The sequence below is a fragment of the Gobio gobio genome (genome assembly GCF_949357685.1).
Source record: "Gobio gobio genome assembly, chromosome: 22".
NCBI classification, from domain to species: domain Eukaryota; kingdom Metazoa; phylum Chordata; class Actinopteri; order Cypriniformes; family Gobionidae; genus Gobio; species Gobio gobio.
Window position 1 is genome coordinate 2,112,318 of NC_137118.1, and position 17,150 is coordinate 2,129,467.

Consider the following 17,150-nt stretch of genomic DNA (forward strand, 5'->3'; position numbering starts at 1 on the left):
TGTGGTGGTGTGGGTAAGTTTAAGGGTAGGGTTAGGGACAGGTGTGGTGGTGTGGTTAAGTTTAAGGGTAGGGTTAGGGACAGGTGTGGTGGTGTGGGTAAGTTTAAGGGTAGGGTTAGGGACAGGTGTGGTGGTGTGGGTAAGTTTAAGGGTAGGGTTAGGGACAGGTGTGGTGGTGTGGGTAAGTTTAAGGGTAGGGTTAGGGACAGGTGTGGTGGTGTGGGTAAGTTTAAGGGTAAGGTTAGGGACAGGTGTGGTGGTGTGGGTAAGTTTAAGGGTAGGGTTAGGGACAGGTGTGGTGGTGTGGGTCAGTTTAAGGGTAGGGTTAGGGACAGGTGTGGTGGTGTGGGTAAGTTTAAGGGTAGGGTTAGGGACAGGTGTGGTGGTGTGGGTAAGTTTAAGGGTAAGGTTAGGGACAGGTGTGGTGGTGTGGGTAAGTTTAAGGGTAGGGTTAGGGACAGGTGTGGTGGTCTGGGTAAGTTTAAGGGTAGGGTTAGGGACAGGTGTGGTGGTGTGGGTAAGTTTAAGGGTAAGGTTAGGGACAGGTGTGGTGGTGTGGGTCAGTTTAAGGGTAGGGTTAGGGACAGGTGTGGTGGTGTGGGTCAGTTTAAGGGTAGGGTTAGGGTCAGGTGTGGTGGTGTGGGTAAGTTTAAGGGTAGGGTTAGGGACAGGTGTGGTGGTGTGGGTAAGTTTAAGGGTAGGGTTAGGGACAGGTGTGGTGGTATGGGTAAGTTTAAGGGTAGGGTTAGGGACAGGTGTGGTGGTGTGGGTAAGTTTAAGGGTAGGGTTAGGGACAGGTGTGGTGGTCTGGGTAAGTTTAAGGGTAGGGTTAGGGACAGGTGTGGTGGTGTGGGTCAGTTTAAGGGTAGGGTTAGGGTCAGGTGTGGTGGTGTGGGTAAGTTTAAGGGTAGGGTTAGGGACAGGTGTGGTGGTGTGGGTAAGTTTAAGGGTAGGGTTAGGGACAGGTGTGGTGGTGTGGGTAAGTTTAAGGGTAGGGTTAGGGACAGGTGTGGTGGTGTGGGTCAGTTTAAGGGTAGGGTTAGGGTCAGGTGTGGTGGTGTGGGTAAGTTTAAGGGTAGGGTTAGGGACAGGTGTGGTGGTGTGGGTAAGTTTAAGGGTAGGGTTAGGGACAGGTGTGGTGGTCTGGGTAAGTTTAAGGGTAGGGTTAGGGACAGGTGTGGTGGTGTGGGTAAGTTTAAGGGTAGGGTTAGGGTCAGGTGTGGTGGTGTGGGTAAGTTTAAGGGTAGGGTTAGGGACAGGTGTGGTGGTGTGGGTCAGTTTAAGGGTAGGGTTAGGGACAGGTGTGGTGGTGTGGGTAAGTTTAAGGGTAGGGTTAGGGTCAGGTGTGGTGGTGTGGGTAAGTTTAAGGGTAGGGTTAGGGTCAGGTGTGGTGGTGTGGGTAAGTTTAAGGGTAGGGTTAGGGTCAGGTGTGGTGGTGTGGGTAAGTTTAAGGGTAGGGTTAGGGTCAGGTGTGGTGGTGTGGGTAAGTTTAAGGGTAGGGTTAGGGACAGGTGTGGTGGTGTGGGTAAGTTTAAGGGTAGGGTTAGGGTCAGGTGTGGTGGTGTGGGTAAGTTTAAGGGTAGGGTTAGGGACAGGTGTGGTGGTCTGGGTAAGTTTAAGGGTAGGGTTAGGGACAGGTGTGGTGGTCTGGGTAAGTTTAAGGGTAGGGTTAGGGACAGGTGTGGTGGTGTGGGTAAGTTTAGGGGTAGGGTTAGGGACAGGTGTGGTGGTGTGGGTAAGTTTAAGGGTAGGGTTAGGGACAGGTGTGGTGGTGTGGGTAAGTTTAAGGGTAGGGTTAGGGACAGGTGTGGTGGTGTGGGTAAGTTTAAGGGTAGGGTTAGGGACAGGTGTGGTGGTGTGGGTAAGTTTAAGGGTAGGGTTAGGGACAGGTGTGGTGGTGTGGGTAAGTTTAAGGGTAGGGTTAGGGACAGGTGTGGTGGTGTGGGTCAGTTTAAGGGTAGGGTTAGGGACAGGTGTGGTGGTCTGGGTAAGTTTAAGGGTAGGGTTAGGGACAGGTGTGGTGGTCTGGGTAAGTTTAAGGGTAGGGTTAGGGACAGGTGTGGTGGTGTGGGTAAGTTTAAGGGTAGGGTTAGGGACAGGTGTGGTGGTGTGGGTAAGTTTAAGGGTAGGGTTAGGGACAGGTGTGGTGGTGTGGTTAAGTTTAAGGGTAGGGTTAGGGACAGGTGTGGTGGTGTGGGTAAGTTTAAGGGTAGGGTTAGGGACAGGTGTGGTGGTGTGGGTAAGTTTAAGGGTAGGGTTAGGGACAGGTGTGGTGGTGTGGGTAAGTTTAAGGGTAGGGTTAGGGACAGGTGTGGTGGTGTGGGTAAGTTTAAGGGTAAGGTTAGGGACAGGTGTGGTGGTGTGGGTAAGTTTAAGGGTAGGGTTAGGGACAGGTGTGGTGGTGTGGGTCAGTTTAAGGGTAGGGTTAGGGACAGGTGTGGTGGTGTGGGTAAGTTTAAGGGTAGGGTTAGGGACAGGTGTGGTGGTGTGGGTAAGTTTAAGGGTAAGGTTAGGGACAGGTGTGGTGGTGTGGGTAAGTTTAAGGGTAGGGTTAGGGACAGGTGTGGTGGTCTGGGTAAGTTTAAGGGTAGGGTTAGGGACAGGTGTGGTGGTGTGGGTAAGTTTAAGGGTAAGGTTAGGGACAGGTGTGGTGGTGTGGGTCAGTTTAAGGGTAGGGTTAGGGACAGGTGTGGTGGTGTGGGTCAGTTTAAGGGTAGGGTTAGGGTCAGGTGTGGTGGTGTGGGTAAGTTTAAGGGTAGGGTTAGGGACAGGTGTGGTGGTGTGGGTAAGTTTAAGGGTAGGGTTAGGGACAGGTGTGGTGGTATGGGTAAGTTTAAGGGTAGGGTTAGGGACAGGTGTGGTGGTGTGGGTAAGTTTAAGGGTAGGGTTAGGGACAGGTGTGGTGGTCTGGGTAAGTTTAAGGGTAGGGTTAGGGACAGGTGTGGTGGTGTGGGTCAGTTTAAGGGTAGGGTTAGGGTCAGGTGTGGTGGTGTGGGTAAGTTTAAGGGTAGGGTTAGGGACAGGTGTGGTGGTGTGGGTAAGTTTAAGGGTAGGGTTAGGGACAGGTGTGGTGGTGTGGGTAAGTTTAAGGGTAGGGTTAGGGACAGGTGTGGTGGTGTGGGTCAGTTTAAGGGTAGGGTTAGGGTCAGGTGTGGTGGTGTGGGTAAGTTTAAGGGTAGGGTTAGGGACAGGTGTGGTGGTGTGGGTAAGTTTAAGGGTAGGGTTAGGGACAGGTGTGGTGGTCTGGGTAAGTTTAAGGGTAGGGTTAGGGACAGGTGTGGTGGTGTGGGTAAGTTTAAGGGTAGGGTTAGGGTCAGGTGTGGTGGTGTGGGTAAGTTTAAGGGTAGGGTTAGGGACAGGTGTGGTGGTGTGGGTCAGTTTAAGGGTAGGGTTAGGGACAGGTGTGGTGGTGTGGGTAAGTTTAAGGGTAGGGTTAGGGTCAGGTGTGGTGGTGTGGGTAAGTTTAAGGGTAGGGTTAGGGTCAGGTGTGGTGGTGTGGGTAAGTTTAAGGGTAGGGTTAGGGTCAGGTGTGGTGGTGTGGGTAAGTTTAAGGGTAGGGTTAGGGTCAGGTGTGGTGGTGTGGGTAAGTTTAAGGGTAGGGTTAGGGACAGGTGTGGTGGTGTGGGTAAGTTTAAGGGTAGGGTTAGGGTCAGGTGTGGTGGTGTGGGTAAGTTTAAGGGTAGGGTTTGGTGTAAAGGAAGTGTCAACAGTGTAATTACAAATGTAACTACAGAAATTAATTACAGATGTAATTACATGCAGGTATTTTTCAAAATGTAAAAACATGTATGTACACAATAAGTGCAATGTATCAAATGATTAATTTAAATGTTAGTACATAGTAGTTAAGGCCACCTAATATAAAGTGGGTCCAAAAAATCTTACATTAAGAAGCATTTACTAGACAAGCAAAAGTTTTTGTCTTGTTTCGGGGGAAAATAACTCAAAATTAGGGAGTTTTTGCTTAAAATAAGCAAAATAATCTGCAAATGGGGTAAGCAAAATAATCTTGTTTTCTGTTGAATTAAGATTATTTAGTTTACCCCATTGGCAGATTATTGTGCTAAATATTTGCTAACTAGCAGTGTGAGATATTCTATCAAGTCTACGGCTGCAAGAACTAGTCGATAAAATCGATAATGAAAACGATCTTGTTTTCTGTTTGAATTAAGATTATTTTGCTGACCCCATTGGCAGATTATTTTGTTTATTTTAAGCAAAAACTCCCTTCATTTTTAGTTATTTTCCCCCAAAACAAAACAAAAACTTTTGCTTGTCTAGTAAATGCTTCTTAATGTAAGATTCTTTAGATATTTGGACTGAAAACAAGACAAAAATACTAAGTAAGAAAAGCATTTTTTGCAGTGAGTTGCGACCTTAAATTGCTTGCACAAAACTCTTGATCAGGCTCAAAATGTGTTTGTTCATTTAAGAGAGTGAGGTCTGTGGTCTTGGCCATTGGTTGATTTACTTGTTTGTGTGTAGGTAATACGTTGTCAAATATGTTTAAACTTAAATAGACTACCTATACAAGTCTCTTTGTATTCATTTGTCCTGTTATTGACAAAATGCGCAACCAGATGTTCGAATAGTTCGAATATTCGTGTTTTTTGTTTAGAGGGAATATTCGAACATCATTTTTGAGCAATTTTGACTTTTGCTTGTCTAGTAAATGCTTCTTAATGTAAGATTTTTTGGATATTTGGACTGAAAACAAGACAAAAATACTAAGTAAGAAAAGCATTTTTTGCAGTGTACTCCAGACAGTTATGTAAAGAGAACAGGAAATGATGCAAGCGAGACTGGGATTTGAATGCGGCCACAGATTGTTAGTAAAGAGTGATCGTACTGTGTCTAAGGAAGCCGCCGCTCTCATGTCAGGAAGGAAGCCCACTTCCAGTACATGCAACAGGAAGTCCTGGTTGTCGATGCCATAAACTCTGTCCAGGAACAGGACCATTGGTGCTTTATGATCAGGCACGAAACTAGCAGACATCTTTGGTTCAATGATGCTGTTATCTGAAATATAACAAGCACAGTCAGACAGGAAGTGTGAGGATTTATCCATCGACAAACTCTTTACTTATTACCAGAGATGTATAAAGTACTAGAGACACATACTTGAGTAAAAGTACAAGTTCCTTATCAAAAAAGTGACTTGAGTAGAAGTTGAAGTGCTCTTTAAGCACCACACTTAAGTAGAAGTACTAAAGTATTCTACATTTTTTGTACTTAAGTATTGCAAGTAGTTTATTTTAAAATGTACTACTCAAGTACTGAAAGTAAAAGTACAAGTATTGTGTTATGTAGTTATTAAAGAAAGTAGTCAAAAGTTTGAACATCATATTGTTTTTATTATTTCAAATGATTAAGCTAAAGGACAATCACAATGTTGGTAGGTAATTTTTCTACCTTTGTCATATAAATAACCTGAAAATACTGTAGTTCATTAAGATTAAATCTTACTATAACCACTCTTACTAAAAAAAAAAATGGGGTAAGCACACTTATATTCTCATTTCAAGAGGTGTTCTGGGTAAATGATTTGTTTGTAACACTTTAGAAATTGGTTTGATTGGTTAACATTACATTAGTTAATGTATTAGACTAATAACTAACATGAACTAACCATGATCAATACATTTGTTACTGTATTTATTAATCTTTGTTAATCTTAGTTAATAAAAATACAGCTGTTCATTGTTTGTATATGTTACTTCACAGTGCACATTAACTATGGAAACAAATAGAGAGCAATTTGAGCGCAAGATGCTCGTGTTGTTTTAAAGACAGTGAATGCGCGCTCGCGGGGCTCTCTCGCGCTCTGTCTCTCTCTCTCGCACTCTGTCTCTCGCTCTCTCTCTAACTCTCTCTCGCGCTCTCTCTCTCTCTCTCTCGCACTCTCGCGCGCGCGCTCTCTCTCTCTCTCTCTCTCTCGCACTCTCGCGCGCGCGCTCTCTCTCTCTCTCTCTCTCGCGCTCTGTCTCTCGCTCTCTCTCTAACTCTCTCTCGCGCTCTCTCTCTCTCTCTCTCGCACTCTCGCGCGCGCGCTCTCTCTCTCATGCGCGGTAATGTGGGTTTGGAATGGAATGATTCGTAACATTTTTATAATTGTAACGAGTAACGATGCAGCACATAAAAAAAATATCGGAGTAAAAGTATTAAGCTCATCGAAAATATGTACTGAAGTAAAAGTGGAAGTAGGAGAAAAAAATAATACTCTAGTAAAGTACAGATACTGCCTTTTAGTACTTAAGTACAGTAGTGAAGTAGTTCTACTTCGTTACTATACATCTCTGCTTATTACCTTTCCCAAAAGCAGGAATCTGGACCGGCAAGCTGATCACACCAACTAGATCTTCAATGGGCACGAGAGACCTAAGAATGGCCCTGATCCTCAAAGCCTCGCCTTTACCCGCCTGGATCAACTGTACAAACAGACAGGAAGTGTGAGATATTCAATCAAGTCTAGTCGATAAAATCAACTGACAACTAAAATACAATTTCCAATGAGGAAAAATGTCCAATTTTACAATTTCCAATGAGGAAAGAGGCTACAAGATGCAGCTCTTATTCCTGCTTTTAACATTTATTTCACACTAGTTTTAGTTCTTTTTTATAAATCATTACTGAATTAAAACATCAAAATATAGAGATAATATTGTATACACGAATTTTCCAATTAAATGAAAAGATATGGAAAAGTTAGGCATTAAAAATAAGCAAAATTATTTATTAAATCACCTGTACATGTACCTTTTTTAAAAATCAATTTGAAGGCTTTTAAGACCTGCACATATATTATATTTAATATATATAAATGCTGGCGTAGTAACGGCGCGTTTCAAATGTTTACGTGCTTTTTACGTCTTTCTATTTTTTGAGCGCTGATGAAATATTGCTCTTGTAAATACTCGCCAGCATTTCAGTAATAAAAGATCTTTAAAATGCATCCAAATGACAGCAAAGCGCAACCGTACGGTGGCCTGCAGGGGTCAAAAAGGATATAAACAGTGAATTTTGAAGTGATCTCATCTTCAAAACTCAGAGATGTGGATTCGGACGCAATTAAATCACCACACGACCTTGGTGTTTGTCTGAAAATAGTGGGTCATTTGGCCGGGGATTTTTACGCAGGTGGTGGGTAGGGCTGTGCAATTAATCGAATTTCGATTTCGATTTCGCCTCCCAACGATCACCAAAATAGTACAATCGAGAAAAAACGATTATTTTGCCATGTTCAGTTTTGCAAGAACACTCTTATTTTGTCTTGCGTTCTGAATGAAACGCGCACGCGCTCATCCGCCCCTCCCGAAGCCACAATCTCTCTCAGGTCGCGAGTCTCGTGACTCGTGTGCATATCATCCGCTGGAATTTAAAAACTCTGCGCGAGTAAAGATGGCAGAAGGAGGGCAGTTACAGCAGCGTTTGGTGAGCAAAAAAGGCAAAACCAACTCCGTTGTCCGGGAACAGTTTGGCTTCGAGGAATCAGACGACGAGCAGAAACATGCTACGTGCAAGATTTGCTACATGGTAGTGGCTGCAACGCAAGAGAACACCACGAATTTGTTTAACCACTTGAAAATTAAACAGAGTGACCTATGACAATCTAATGAAGAAACAAAAACTGACGAGAGCAGGGGTGCCGTGTAAACGTCCTTTTTCCCCCTCATATTTTTCAAATAATTCTCTCTTTGTAAACTTTGTTCAATGCATGCGAGTGCTGCCATATGTTTGAATATGACCAGTCGTTTTCACCGTCATCACCCGGGTTTAGTGCCAGAAGACGCGAATGAGAAGCCGCGCGCGCTGTGAGGAAATGTGTCTCTGTGCACTCATCCGAGAGCGCGCACACGTCTCACAGCGCGCAAATATTGAGTTCTCTTTCAAGTCTTGCTCTTGAACGGACAAACTCACACAAAACGTATGTCAACATGTCCATCTTGATGAGTATCTTAGCAGACATAGTCTGTATATGCCTTAAGTGAACTTTATACAGTCGATAAAGACGACGCATATCCGAGCATTAGGTCTTAAAGGGGCAGTAGCCTTTACTGCTGTTTGTTTAATGTTAAACAACAAAAGACAAGGACATCACTCACCGCTCTTGATTGAATAGCTTTTGTAAGTTTAATAGGAATAATCTTTAATATATGCACTCAAATATGCAATGTTATTTTACATTTGATACATTTCTGTACCTGAAAACTAATGTTAGACGTACCTGAAAAGCATATCTAGCCGAACCATATTGTTGATCTTATTTATTTGTGGTTATTTTTACGTGAATACTTTTATACTTTGATTTGAATATGTTATATTATTTATTTTAATAGTTCAAAAAGTACAACAAATGTTACAATTTCAATTGAATTGTTGAAAGGTGTATTTTTAATAAATGCAACACATTCCCAAAGTCATGTGAAATAATCGTGATTTCAATATTGACCAAAATAATCGTGATTATGATTTTTTCCATAATCGAGCAGCCCTAGTGGTGGGAGAAAAACACTGACATTCTGGATTCGGGCGGCAATAAAATCTCAGACTAGCCCTTGACAATGATGACAATACCTTATGACCCCACGAGAAACAATTACCATCCGAATAGGGCTTTTGACAGTAGATGGCGCTTATGGAACAGCAGAAATATATTGAGATATCTTCCTCCTGTAATGCGTTTTGTTCTGGCTTTGGCTGCGCATGAAGGCTAATGTTTGTAATAGCACACGCTACTCTAACACAATGCAGTTCATGCTTAATTCAAGCACTTTCAAGGACCTGTGTTTGTTTTCAAGTGCTTTCCAGGCCTTGCGTCTGAAATTCAAGGACTTTCAAGAAGCGTGGGAACCCTGATTTTATTTTTTGTTGCTTGTTTTATTCGTTGTAAAATCATGTAAGGGTAGATATATTCACTCTGTATGTTTTCATAGCACTCAGCTGACACGTTTGTGTGAAGGACAGCATTGGGCAGGATGTGGAGTAGTGTGCTTTGGATAAAAAGCCAATTTTTGTTTATTTTATTGTCAATTAACTGAAAAAAGAATTGTTAGTTGCAGCCCTAATCAAGTCAGATCAAGCAGTTTCATACAGGACAGACACACTTACATGCATTTCAGGAGCACAGCGACCCAGCAAATCAATAAGAGCCGAGTAAAAGGACATGATGGCATTTCCCAGGTGAACTCTGTTCTCCTCATGCTGCTCCTCACCTCCGAACCTGACACAACATCAACAAGAAACACTCAAAAAAATACCAAACATCGGATTTTCCAAAGCGCTTCATCACACTGAGTGACTGCTTTAAAGGAACACGCCAACTTTTTGGGACTTTGGCTTATTAACTGTATCCCCCAGAGTTTGATCAGTCCATACACACCATTCTCATCGCCGTGCCATAACTCTGTCTGACGCACCCACCGCTAGCCTAGCTTAGCACAAAGACTGGAGGTAAATGCTCCAGCCAGCCTAGCTTAGCACAAAGACTGGAGGTAAATGGCTCCAGCTAGCCTAGCTTAGCACAAAAACTGGAGGTAAATGCTTCAGCTAGCCTAGCTTAGCACAAATACTGGAGGTAAATGGCTCCAGCTAGCCTAGCTTAGCACAAAGACTGGAGGTAAATGCTCCAGCTAGCCTAGCTTAGCACAAAGACTGGAGGTAAGTGGCTCCAGCTAGCTTAGCACAAAGACTGGAGGTAAATGCTCCAGCTAGCCTAGCTTAGCACAAAGACTGGAGGTAAATGCTCCAGCTAGCCTAGCTTAGCACAAAGACTGGAGGTAAGTGGCTCCAGCTAGCTTAGCACAAAGACTGGAGGTAAATGCTCCAGCTAGCCTAGCTTAGCACAAAGACTGGAGGTAAATGCTTCAGCTAGCCTAGCTTAGCACAAAGACTGGAGGTAAGTGGCTCCAGCTAGCCTAGCTTAGCACAAAGACTGGAGGTAAATGGCTCCATCTAGCCTAGCTTAGCACAAAGACTGGAGGTAAACGGCTCTAGCTAGCCTAGCTTAGCACAAAGACTGGAGGTAAATGCTCCAGCTAGCCTATCTTAGCACAAAGACTGGAGGTAAATGGCTCCAGCTAGCCTAGCTTAGCACAAAGACTGGAAGTAAATGGCTCCAGCTAGCCTAGCTTAGCACAAAGACTGGAAGTAAATGGCTCCAGCTAGCCTACTGCTCAATAAGTGACAAAATAACACCAACATTTTCCTATTTACATGTTGTGATGTGTGCGCCTTCACTAAATTTTTCAACTAAACTTCGAAATAAATCTAATTAATAAACTAAATTAACCATTTAAACTAAATTACTGATCGATTTATTGATCTAAAGCCCACACTGTCACTGTATGATAATTGAAATGAACTGATGACATCAGCGTTTTTTCCAGAATGGCTATACAGCTGAATAAAATTATGCTGCATTATTTTCCTGTTTATCACTGTAAAGCTGCTTTGAAACAATCTACATTGTTAAAAGCGCTATATAAATAAAGTTGACTTGACTTAGCTTGAGAATATAGTCTCCAGTGTGTATACGTTTATAAGATAGCTGTGTCTCATGTAATCTTGTTATTTGTACACGCTGTGACTATACACATCACAACATGTAAAGAGGAAAATGTTGGCGTTATTTTGTCACTTATTGAGCAGTAGGCTAGCTGGAGCCATTTACCTCCAGTCTTTGTGCTAAGCTAGGCTAGCTGGAGCCATTTACCTCCAGTCTTTGTGCTAAGCTAGGCTAGCTGGAGCCATTTACCTCCAGTCTTTGTGCTAAGCTAGGCTAGCTGGAGCCATTTACCTCCAGTCTTTGTGCTAAGCTAGGATAACTGGAGCCATTTACCTCCAGTCTTTGTGCTAAGCTAGGCTAGCTGGAGCCATTTACCTCCAGTCTTTGTGCTAAGCTAGGCTAGCTGGAGCCATTTACCTCCAGTCTTTGTGCTAAGCTAGGCTAGCGGTGGGTGCGTCAGACAGAGTTATGGCACGGAGATGAGAATGGCGTGTATGGACTGATCAAACTCTGGGGGATGCAGTTAATAAGCCAAAGTCCCAAAAAGTTGTCGTGTTCCTTTAATATACCAGCCGGTATTGTAGTTCAGAGATGCTTTGCACTGACATTGGGAAGCGTCTGTCTTTTTTAACCGTGGGTCCGTCTCTTGCAGGATCTTCTGAGATCTTGATGGCCTCCTCAATGGCAGCCAGCAGACCATTGCCCCCTTCTCCTCTCAGCGCAGGACCAAAACACTCCGGCCTCCGGATCAGCAGCCGCACCACCACATTAGCATTCTCCTCCACGCTCTCTCCTGGAAGCAGAACATCACACAAAACTCATTTCATTCAAAGAGCCGCTATTATTCATTTTTGAATGCAGTCATGTATTGTAGCGAAGTGAATGAAAATCAGTGTTGGGGAAAGTTACTTAGAAAAGTAATGCATTACAATATTGCGTTACTCCCTTAAAAAGTAACTAATTGAGTTACTTAGTTACTTTTTAAGAAAAGAAATGCGTTACGTTACTTTTGCGTTACTTTTTCTCACCTGGGCTGGGCTTGTTTTTGTAAAAGTTATATTTTTGTGCAACGGTAAAGACCTCTTCATACCAAAATGTAAATAATAAGCCCCAGGCTGAGGTAAAGATGCAGATTCCCTCATGAACACTAGAGGGCGCAGCTCTGGATAATGGAGAATAGGACGCAGGAGAAAAAAGTTTTACCAATAAAAACTAAATCTAGTCATTTTCATCATCAAAGGTCAGCAGCAAGACATCGGTAAATTAAATATAAAGGTAGATTATGCATAAAAATAGTTTAACATTTAATTATTGGAGGTTTGCATAGTATTCTGATTTTGCATTTGACTGATTTTCTTCATTTTGAGGATTACAGAATCTTTATTGTGCAAGTGAGATAAATAAATGCTCACATTTAGTCTAGAACTACAATAACCATCATGTTCACACACACACACACACACACACACACACACACACACACACAAACACAAACACACAAACACACACACACACACACACACACACACACACACACACAAACACACACACAAACACACACACAAACACACACACAAACACACACACACACACACACACACACACACACACACACACACACAAACACACACACAAACACACACACACACACACACACACACAAACACAAACACACACACGCCTCTGCACTTATTCTTCTCAACATGAGGGCAGGAGAGCTGTCAGTCAAATTAAAGTTGTTGTAAATTTGAAAAGTAATGGGTTACTTTACTAGTTACTTGGAAAAAGTAATATTATTACGCAACTCGAGTCACTTGTAATGCGTTTCCCCAACACTGATGAAAACATCCTGCAAAGTTTTAGATCTGAAAGTGCACTGTATATTAAATGATCGTCTCTCACAAGTAAAAGTTGACTCTGAGTCAGATAAATGAATCGTTTTTCAAATTCGATGAAACATTAGCATATTTCCCGTCCACTTTTTGCGCGCGGACACCAGGGAAAACTTGAACACTGCAGCTGATTCCTGTGGACACATCATGTCGAGAAGACGCTGCTTATATCATTTTGTTCCATGGTTTATGCCGATTACGACAATATCTCATCAAGTGACTGTCCGCCATATTGAAGCACATTTTTTCGCAACTCCTCCTACAAAATGTGCCCAATTTTGTTCAATATGGGCTCAGATGATCTTATGACCGAGCCGCACAGAAATGACTGAACAGTATTTCATTATCTTATGGTGAAAATAAAGTTATGATGTTGTGAAGTTAACGCTGCTGACCCAAAGTTGGTTCAGAGGCTGTATCTCGGTCAAACTTTGAGCAATCGAAACAAAAATTCATCAGAACCATGACCTGAGGGTTTGTGCCAAATATGGGAACAGCGCCACCTACAGGTCATGAGATCTGATGATTTGCTTCTGCTCCACACATTGAGACTTTCTGATCTAATCTGAACTTATTAAATATAACATGCAGTGCATTTATATAAAATAAATTGAGTTGATTTTCACTTGAACTATGAAACTTCGGCGTCTGTGTGAACCATAGACTGTAAATAATATGGCCGTAGTGTCCGTGACGTCACCCACAGGATCTGAAGAGCAGTTCTGAAGCGTAAAGTCGGGTCGAGCTGGCCGTCGCCATCTTGTCAGCGCGTCACTCCCGGATAACAGAAACTGGGCAAAGAGGCGGGACGTGGGCGGAGCTAAGGACTAACAGACAGCAGACAAACGGCAATCCACCTGTCACTCAAAGTGGCCACGCCCTTAATTATGCAGAACTTTAAGGCTTTATATAATGTAAACGAATGAGTTATAAAAACATTCCCCCCCCTCACAGTCGTCATGAAGGGCAACATTAGCCGTACAGACCAAAAGCACAGTTTGTCCCAGACTGTAAACATGTGTTCTTCTGCTGTAAAGTTGGCCATTTTAACATGAGCTCAATGAGATTCTGCTCCTTCTGCACTTTTTGGGACTTTATCTTATTCCCAATATCCCCCAGAGTTAGATCAGTCCATACACACCATTCTCATCTCCGTGCCATAACTCTGTCTGACGCAACCACCGCTAGCCTAGCTTAGCACAAAGACTGGAGGTAAATGGCTCCAGCTAGCCTAGCTTAGCACAAAGACTGGAGGTAAACAGCTCCAGCTAGCCTAGCTTAGCACAAAGACTGGAGGTAAACGGCTCCAGCTAGCCTAGCTTAGCACAAAGACTGGAGGTAAACGGCTCCAGTTATCCTAGCTTAGCACAAAGACTGGAGGTAAATGGCTCCAGCTAGCCTAGCTTAGCACAAAGACTGGAGGTAAATGGCTCCAGCTAGCCTAGCTTAGCACAAAGACTGGAGGTAAATGGCTCCAGCTAGCCTAGCTTAGCACAAAGACTGGAGGTAAATGGCTCCAGCTAGCCTACTGCTCAATAAGTGACTAAATAACGCCAACATTTTCCTATTTTGTTCTAGAACCATACTCTCATTCCTGTGTAATAATCAAGAGCTGTGAGCCGTCCCATGAGTGCAGCGGCACAATGATATTACACAGCGCCTGATAGGCTAACTTCCGTCAACATAATCAACGTGACAACCTGCTTACACAGAGAGCGCTGGGGACTATTTTCAGGCGCTGTGTAATATTATTGCGCCACTGCACTCATGAGACGTGAACTCATTAGTACACGATGTAACTACACACATCACAACATGTAAAGAGGAAAATGTTGGCGTTATTTTGTCACTTATTGAGCAGTAGGCTATCTGGAGCCATTTACCTCCAGTCTTTGTGCTAAGCTAGGCTAACTGGAGCCATATAGCTCCAGTCTTTGTGCTAAGCTAGGCTAACTGGAGCCATATAACTCCAGTCTTTGTGCTAAGCTAGGCTAGCTGGAGCCATTTACCTCCAGTCTTTGTGCTAAGCTAGGCTAACTGGAGCCATATAACTCCAGTCTTTGTGCTAAGCTAGGCTAGCTGGAGCCATTTACCTCCAGTCTTTGTGCTAAGCTAGGCTAGCGGTGGGTGCGTCAGACAGAGTTATGGCACTGAGATGAGAATGGTGTGTATGGACTGATCTAACTCTGGGGGATATACAGTTAATAAGATAAAGTCCAAAAAAGTCCTTTAAAGCATGCTCTCTCCTGAAAGCAGAACATTATATAAGACTTTTTTGTATTTAATTAAGCTATACCTTAAATTATAATTTATGTAGTTTTTATTTTTATATCATGTCAACATTCTTTGTTGACATTTAATGTAATAATTTAATATAATTTAGCTAAAACATTCTACACTGTCTCCTGAAAGCAGAACATTATACTTTTATAATGCTATACTTAATTTCAGCCTTAAATCAATGTTTTATTTTTATGTCATGTCAACATTATTTGCACTTCGCACACTAACAAACACACCAGACTGCACAGTGTCTTATGTATAATCCTGCATACTTTCCTTTGTCCAGTTAGACAAATACAAACCATTAACAAATACAGCAAAGCGCAGGAAATCCAGATACTTCTCTCCTCCGCATGGATTCCAGCCAATATCTGGGTACCCTTTGGATAAGAGCATGGGGCAGCTCTGCAGGCCACAGCCAGCCAAGTACTTCACCACCTGCACACACACACACACACACACACACACACACACACACACACACACACACGTCTGTGGGAGCCGCAAACACTGCTCACAAACATGTCCTCAGTACTTCAGGATGACGCACCATCTCCAGGTCCTGCTCTTGGAGAGCCAGAGCGAGTTCGTTATTATCGATACAGGAAGCGGCAGCAACATCAAGAGGAGTAGAGCCACGCATTCCTGAAACAGTGATCATTGGTTGATTAATACAACACATTTGTATTAATAATACACATTTATTAGAGGTGTAACACGTATTCGTACCAAACCGGCTTGTTTTAAGCGCGGAACACACTTCAATCCGGGTTCCCAAATGAACATATTGAGTATTCTGTCCATTTTATCACGAAATTCAAAAGATAAATGCAGTGTTGACGCTCTTTAAAGGTGCAGTGTGTAGTATTTATGTAGCCTGACGTCTTCATACTCAGATTCTGAGTCTGCTCCTGCTCCATTGGGCTGTGATTATTAGGCGTGTTTCAACCGAACCAGGAAAGAAAATGCCTCTGCACTCAATTGGACAGACCAACAACCAATCAGAGCAATGTAGCGACGCATAGTTGTCACTAGGGCTGAGACGATTAGTTGACAATGTCGACAATAAAAAATTGCAGTAGGGTGTTGGTTATTACTTTATGTTAGTGATTCAGAATATACAGAAGTCTGTAATAATTTACTACAAGTATCCTGCCACAGACACTTTTCCTGTTGGTTCTGTGCAATTTTGGGCCATATACTGGCAAATGTAACCTTCCTGACCTGTTGACTTGTAAAATCACTTCCATTTGTTTTATTAATAAAATATATTGGAAGTAAATTCATTATGTGTCATTACAGATACTTTGCTTTAAAAGTACCAAGTGAGAAAAAAAAAACCTGTATAGAAAAAAAGATGCATCGTTTTATAATCGAATCGTGAGGTGCCTAGAGTTTCCCACCCCTAGTAGTAACAGCACTAGTAGTAATGTAATAGAAATTATAAATGTATAATCTACCAAAGAGTTACAAATATAACAAAATTATGGCTTACTTCTAGCCTGGATGCCAGCCGAACTTAGCCCCGCCCACAAAATGTTTTGCTCGGGCAATTCGGTCTGGACTCGCTCCATAGAGGAGGAATTATGCCCGAACAGAAACTGTTCGGACCAATTAAATTGTCAGGGCGGGCTTTAGACGATGATGGACAGATGATCAACAGTAGCGTAATCATCCACGTCATCGAAGGCTCTTGGGTTGAATTTGCTCTTATCCTAAACGGAGAACTTGTTCGTATATGCGTTCACCTTTACTATTTCTCTCAGAAACGATGATCGTGTTGGTAAGTACTCTGTGTATCCTTAAATTATTTTATTACTGCCAAAAATCGTTTACACTCATGTTTTTCTTGTAACGTTACTTAATCCAGCGTGCGTGCAGACAGGGTTTCCAAGTGTTTTTGCAATGTCGCGCACAATTGCTACTCAAAACTATAGCCCAAAACTATAACTTTCTGGGGGGTTCTCCGGAAAAAAATGGCGTTTGGTTGGCAAAATATGTTATTTTGGCAAGGTTGCCTGCTAAAATTCGCATTCCTGGGTTTATATAAGCACATAATTGGGGTCGCTTCAACCCGCGGACATGGAGAAAAACACGGACTTGGTAACAGTGCAGTTGAGTTCTGTTGACATTTGACAACTAACGTTACGCGTCGCTCCGTTGCTCTGATTGGTTGTGGGTCTATCCAATTGAGGTCTTTCCTGGCTCGGTTGAAACACGCCCCATAATCAAAGCTCAATGGAGCGGTACCAGACTCAAATTCTGACTAGAATTGAGTATGGCCACGCCAGGCTAGCTTATTTCAGCATTTCCGACAAAATCCAGCAAAACACTCACCAGTAAAAAAATCCCACTTCATTACATTTCTCTGTACTGTAGGCTACTATAATTGTTGCAGCCATTAAGAAAAGGTATTTAGTTTTATATTTATGTTTAAATATTATAATGTTATTTTTATGTCTATGTTGTCA

The 17,150-nt window shown here is 42.7% G+C and overlaps 1 protein-coding gene across 1 annotated transcript in view; it reads right to left on the reverse strand.

Moving 5' to 3' along the window:
* ryr1a (ryanodine receptor 1a (skeletal)) overlaps positions 1-17,150 on the reverse strand; it is a 262,797-nt gene that overhangs the window by 137,143 nt on the left and 108,504 nt on the right. The window contains exons 44-49 of the mRNA XM_079804711.1: positions 15,230-15,324; positions 14,982-15,117; positions 11,111-11,297; positions 9,109-9,220; positions 6,308-6,428; positions 4,850-5,019 (exon numbers count right to left, since the gene is read on the reverse strand). Coding sequence (XP_079660837.1) covers positions 4,850-5,019; positions 6,308-6,428; positions 9,109-9,220; positions 11,111-11,297; positions 14,982-15,117; positions 15,230-15,324 — 821 coding nt within the window. The remainder of the gene's footprint in view (positions 1-4,849; positions 5,020-6,307; positions 6,429-9,108; positions 9,221-11,110; positions 11,298-14,981; positions 15,118-15,229; positions 15,325-17,150) is intronic.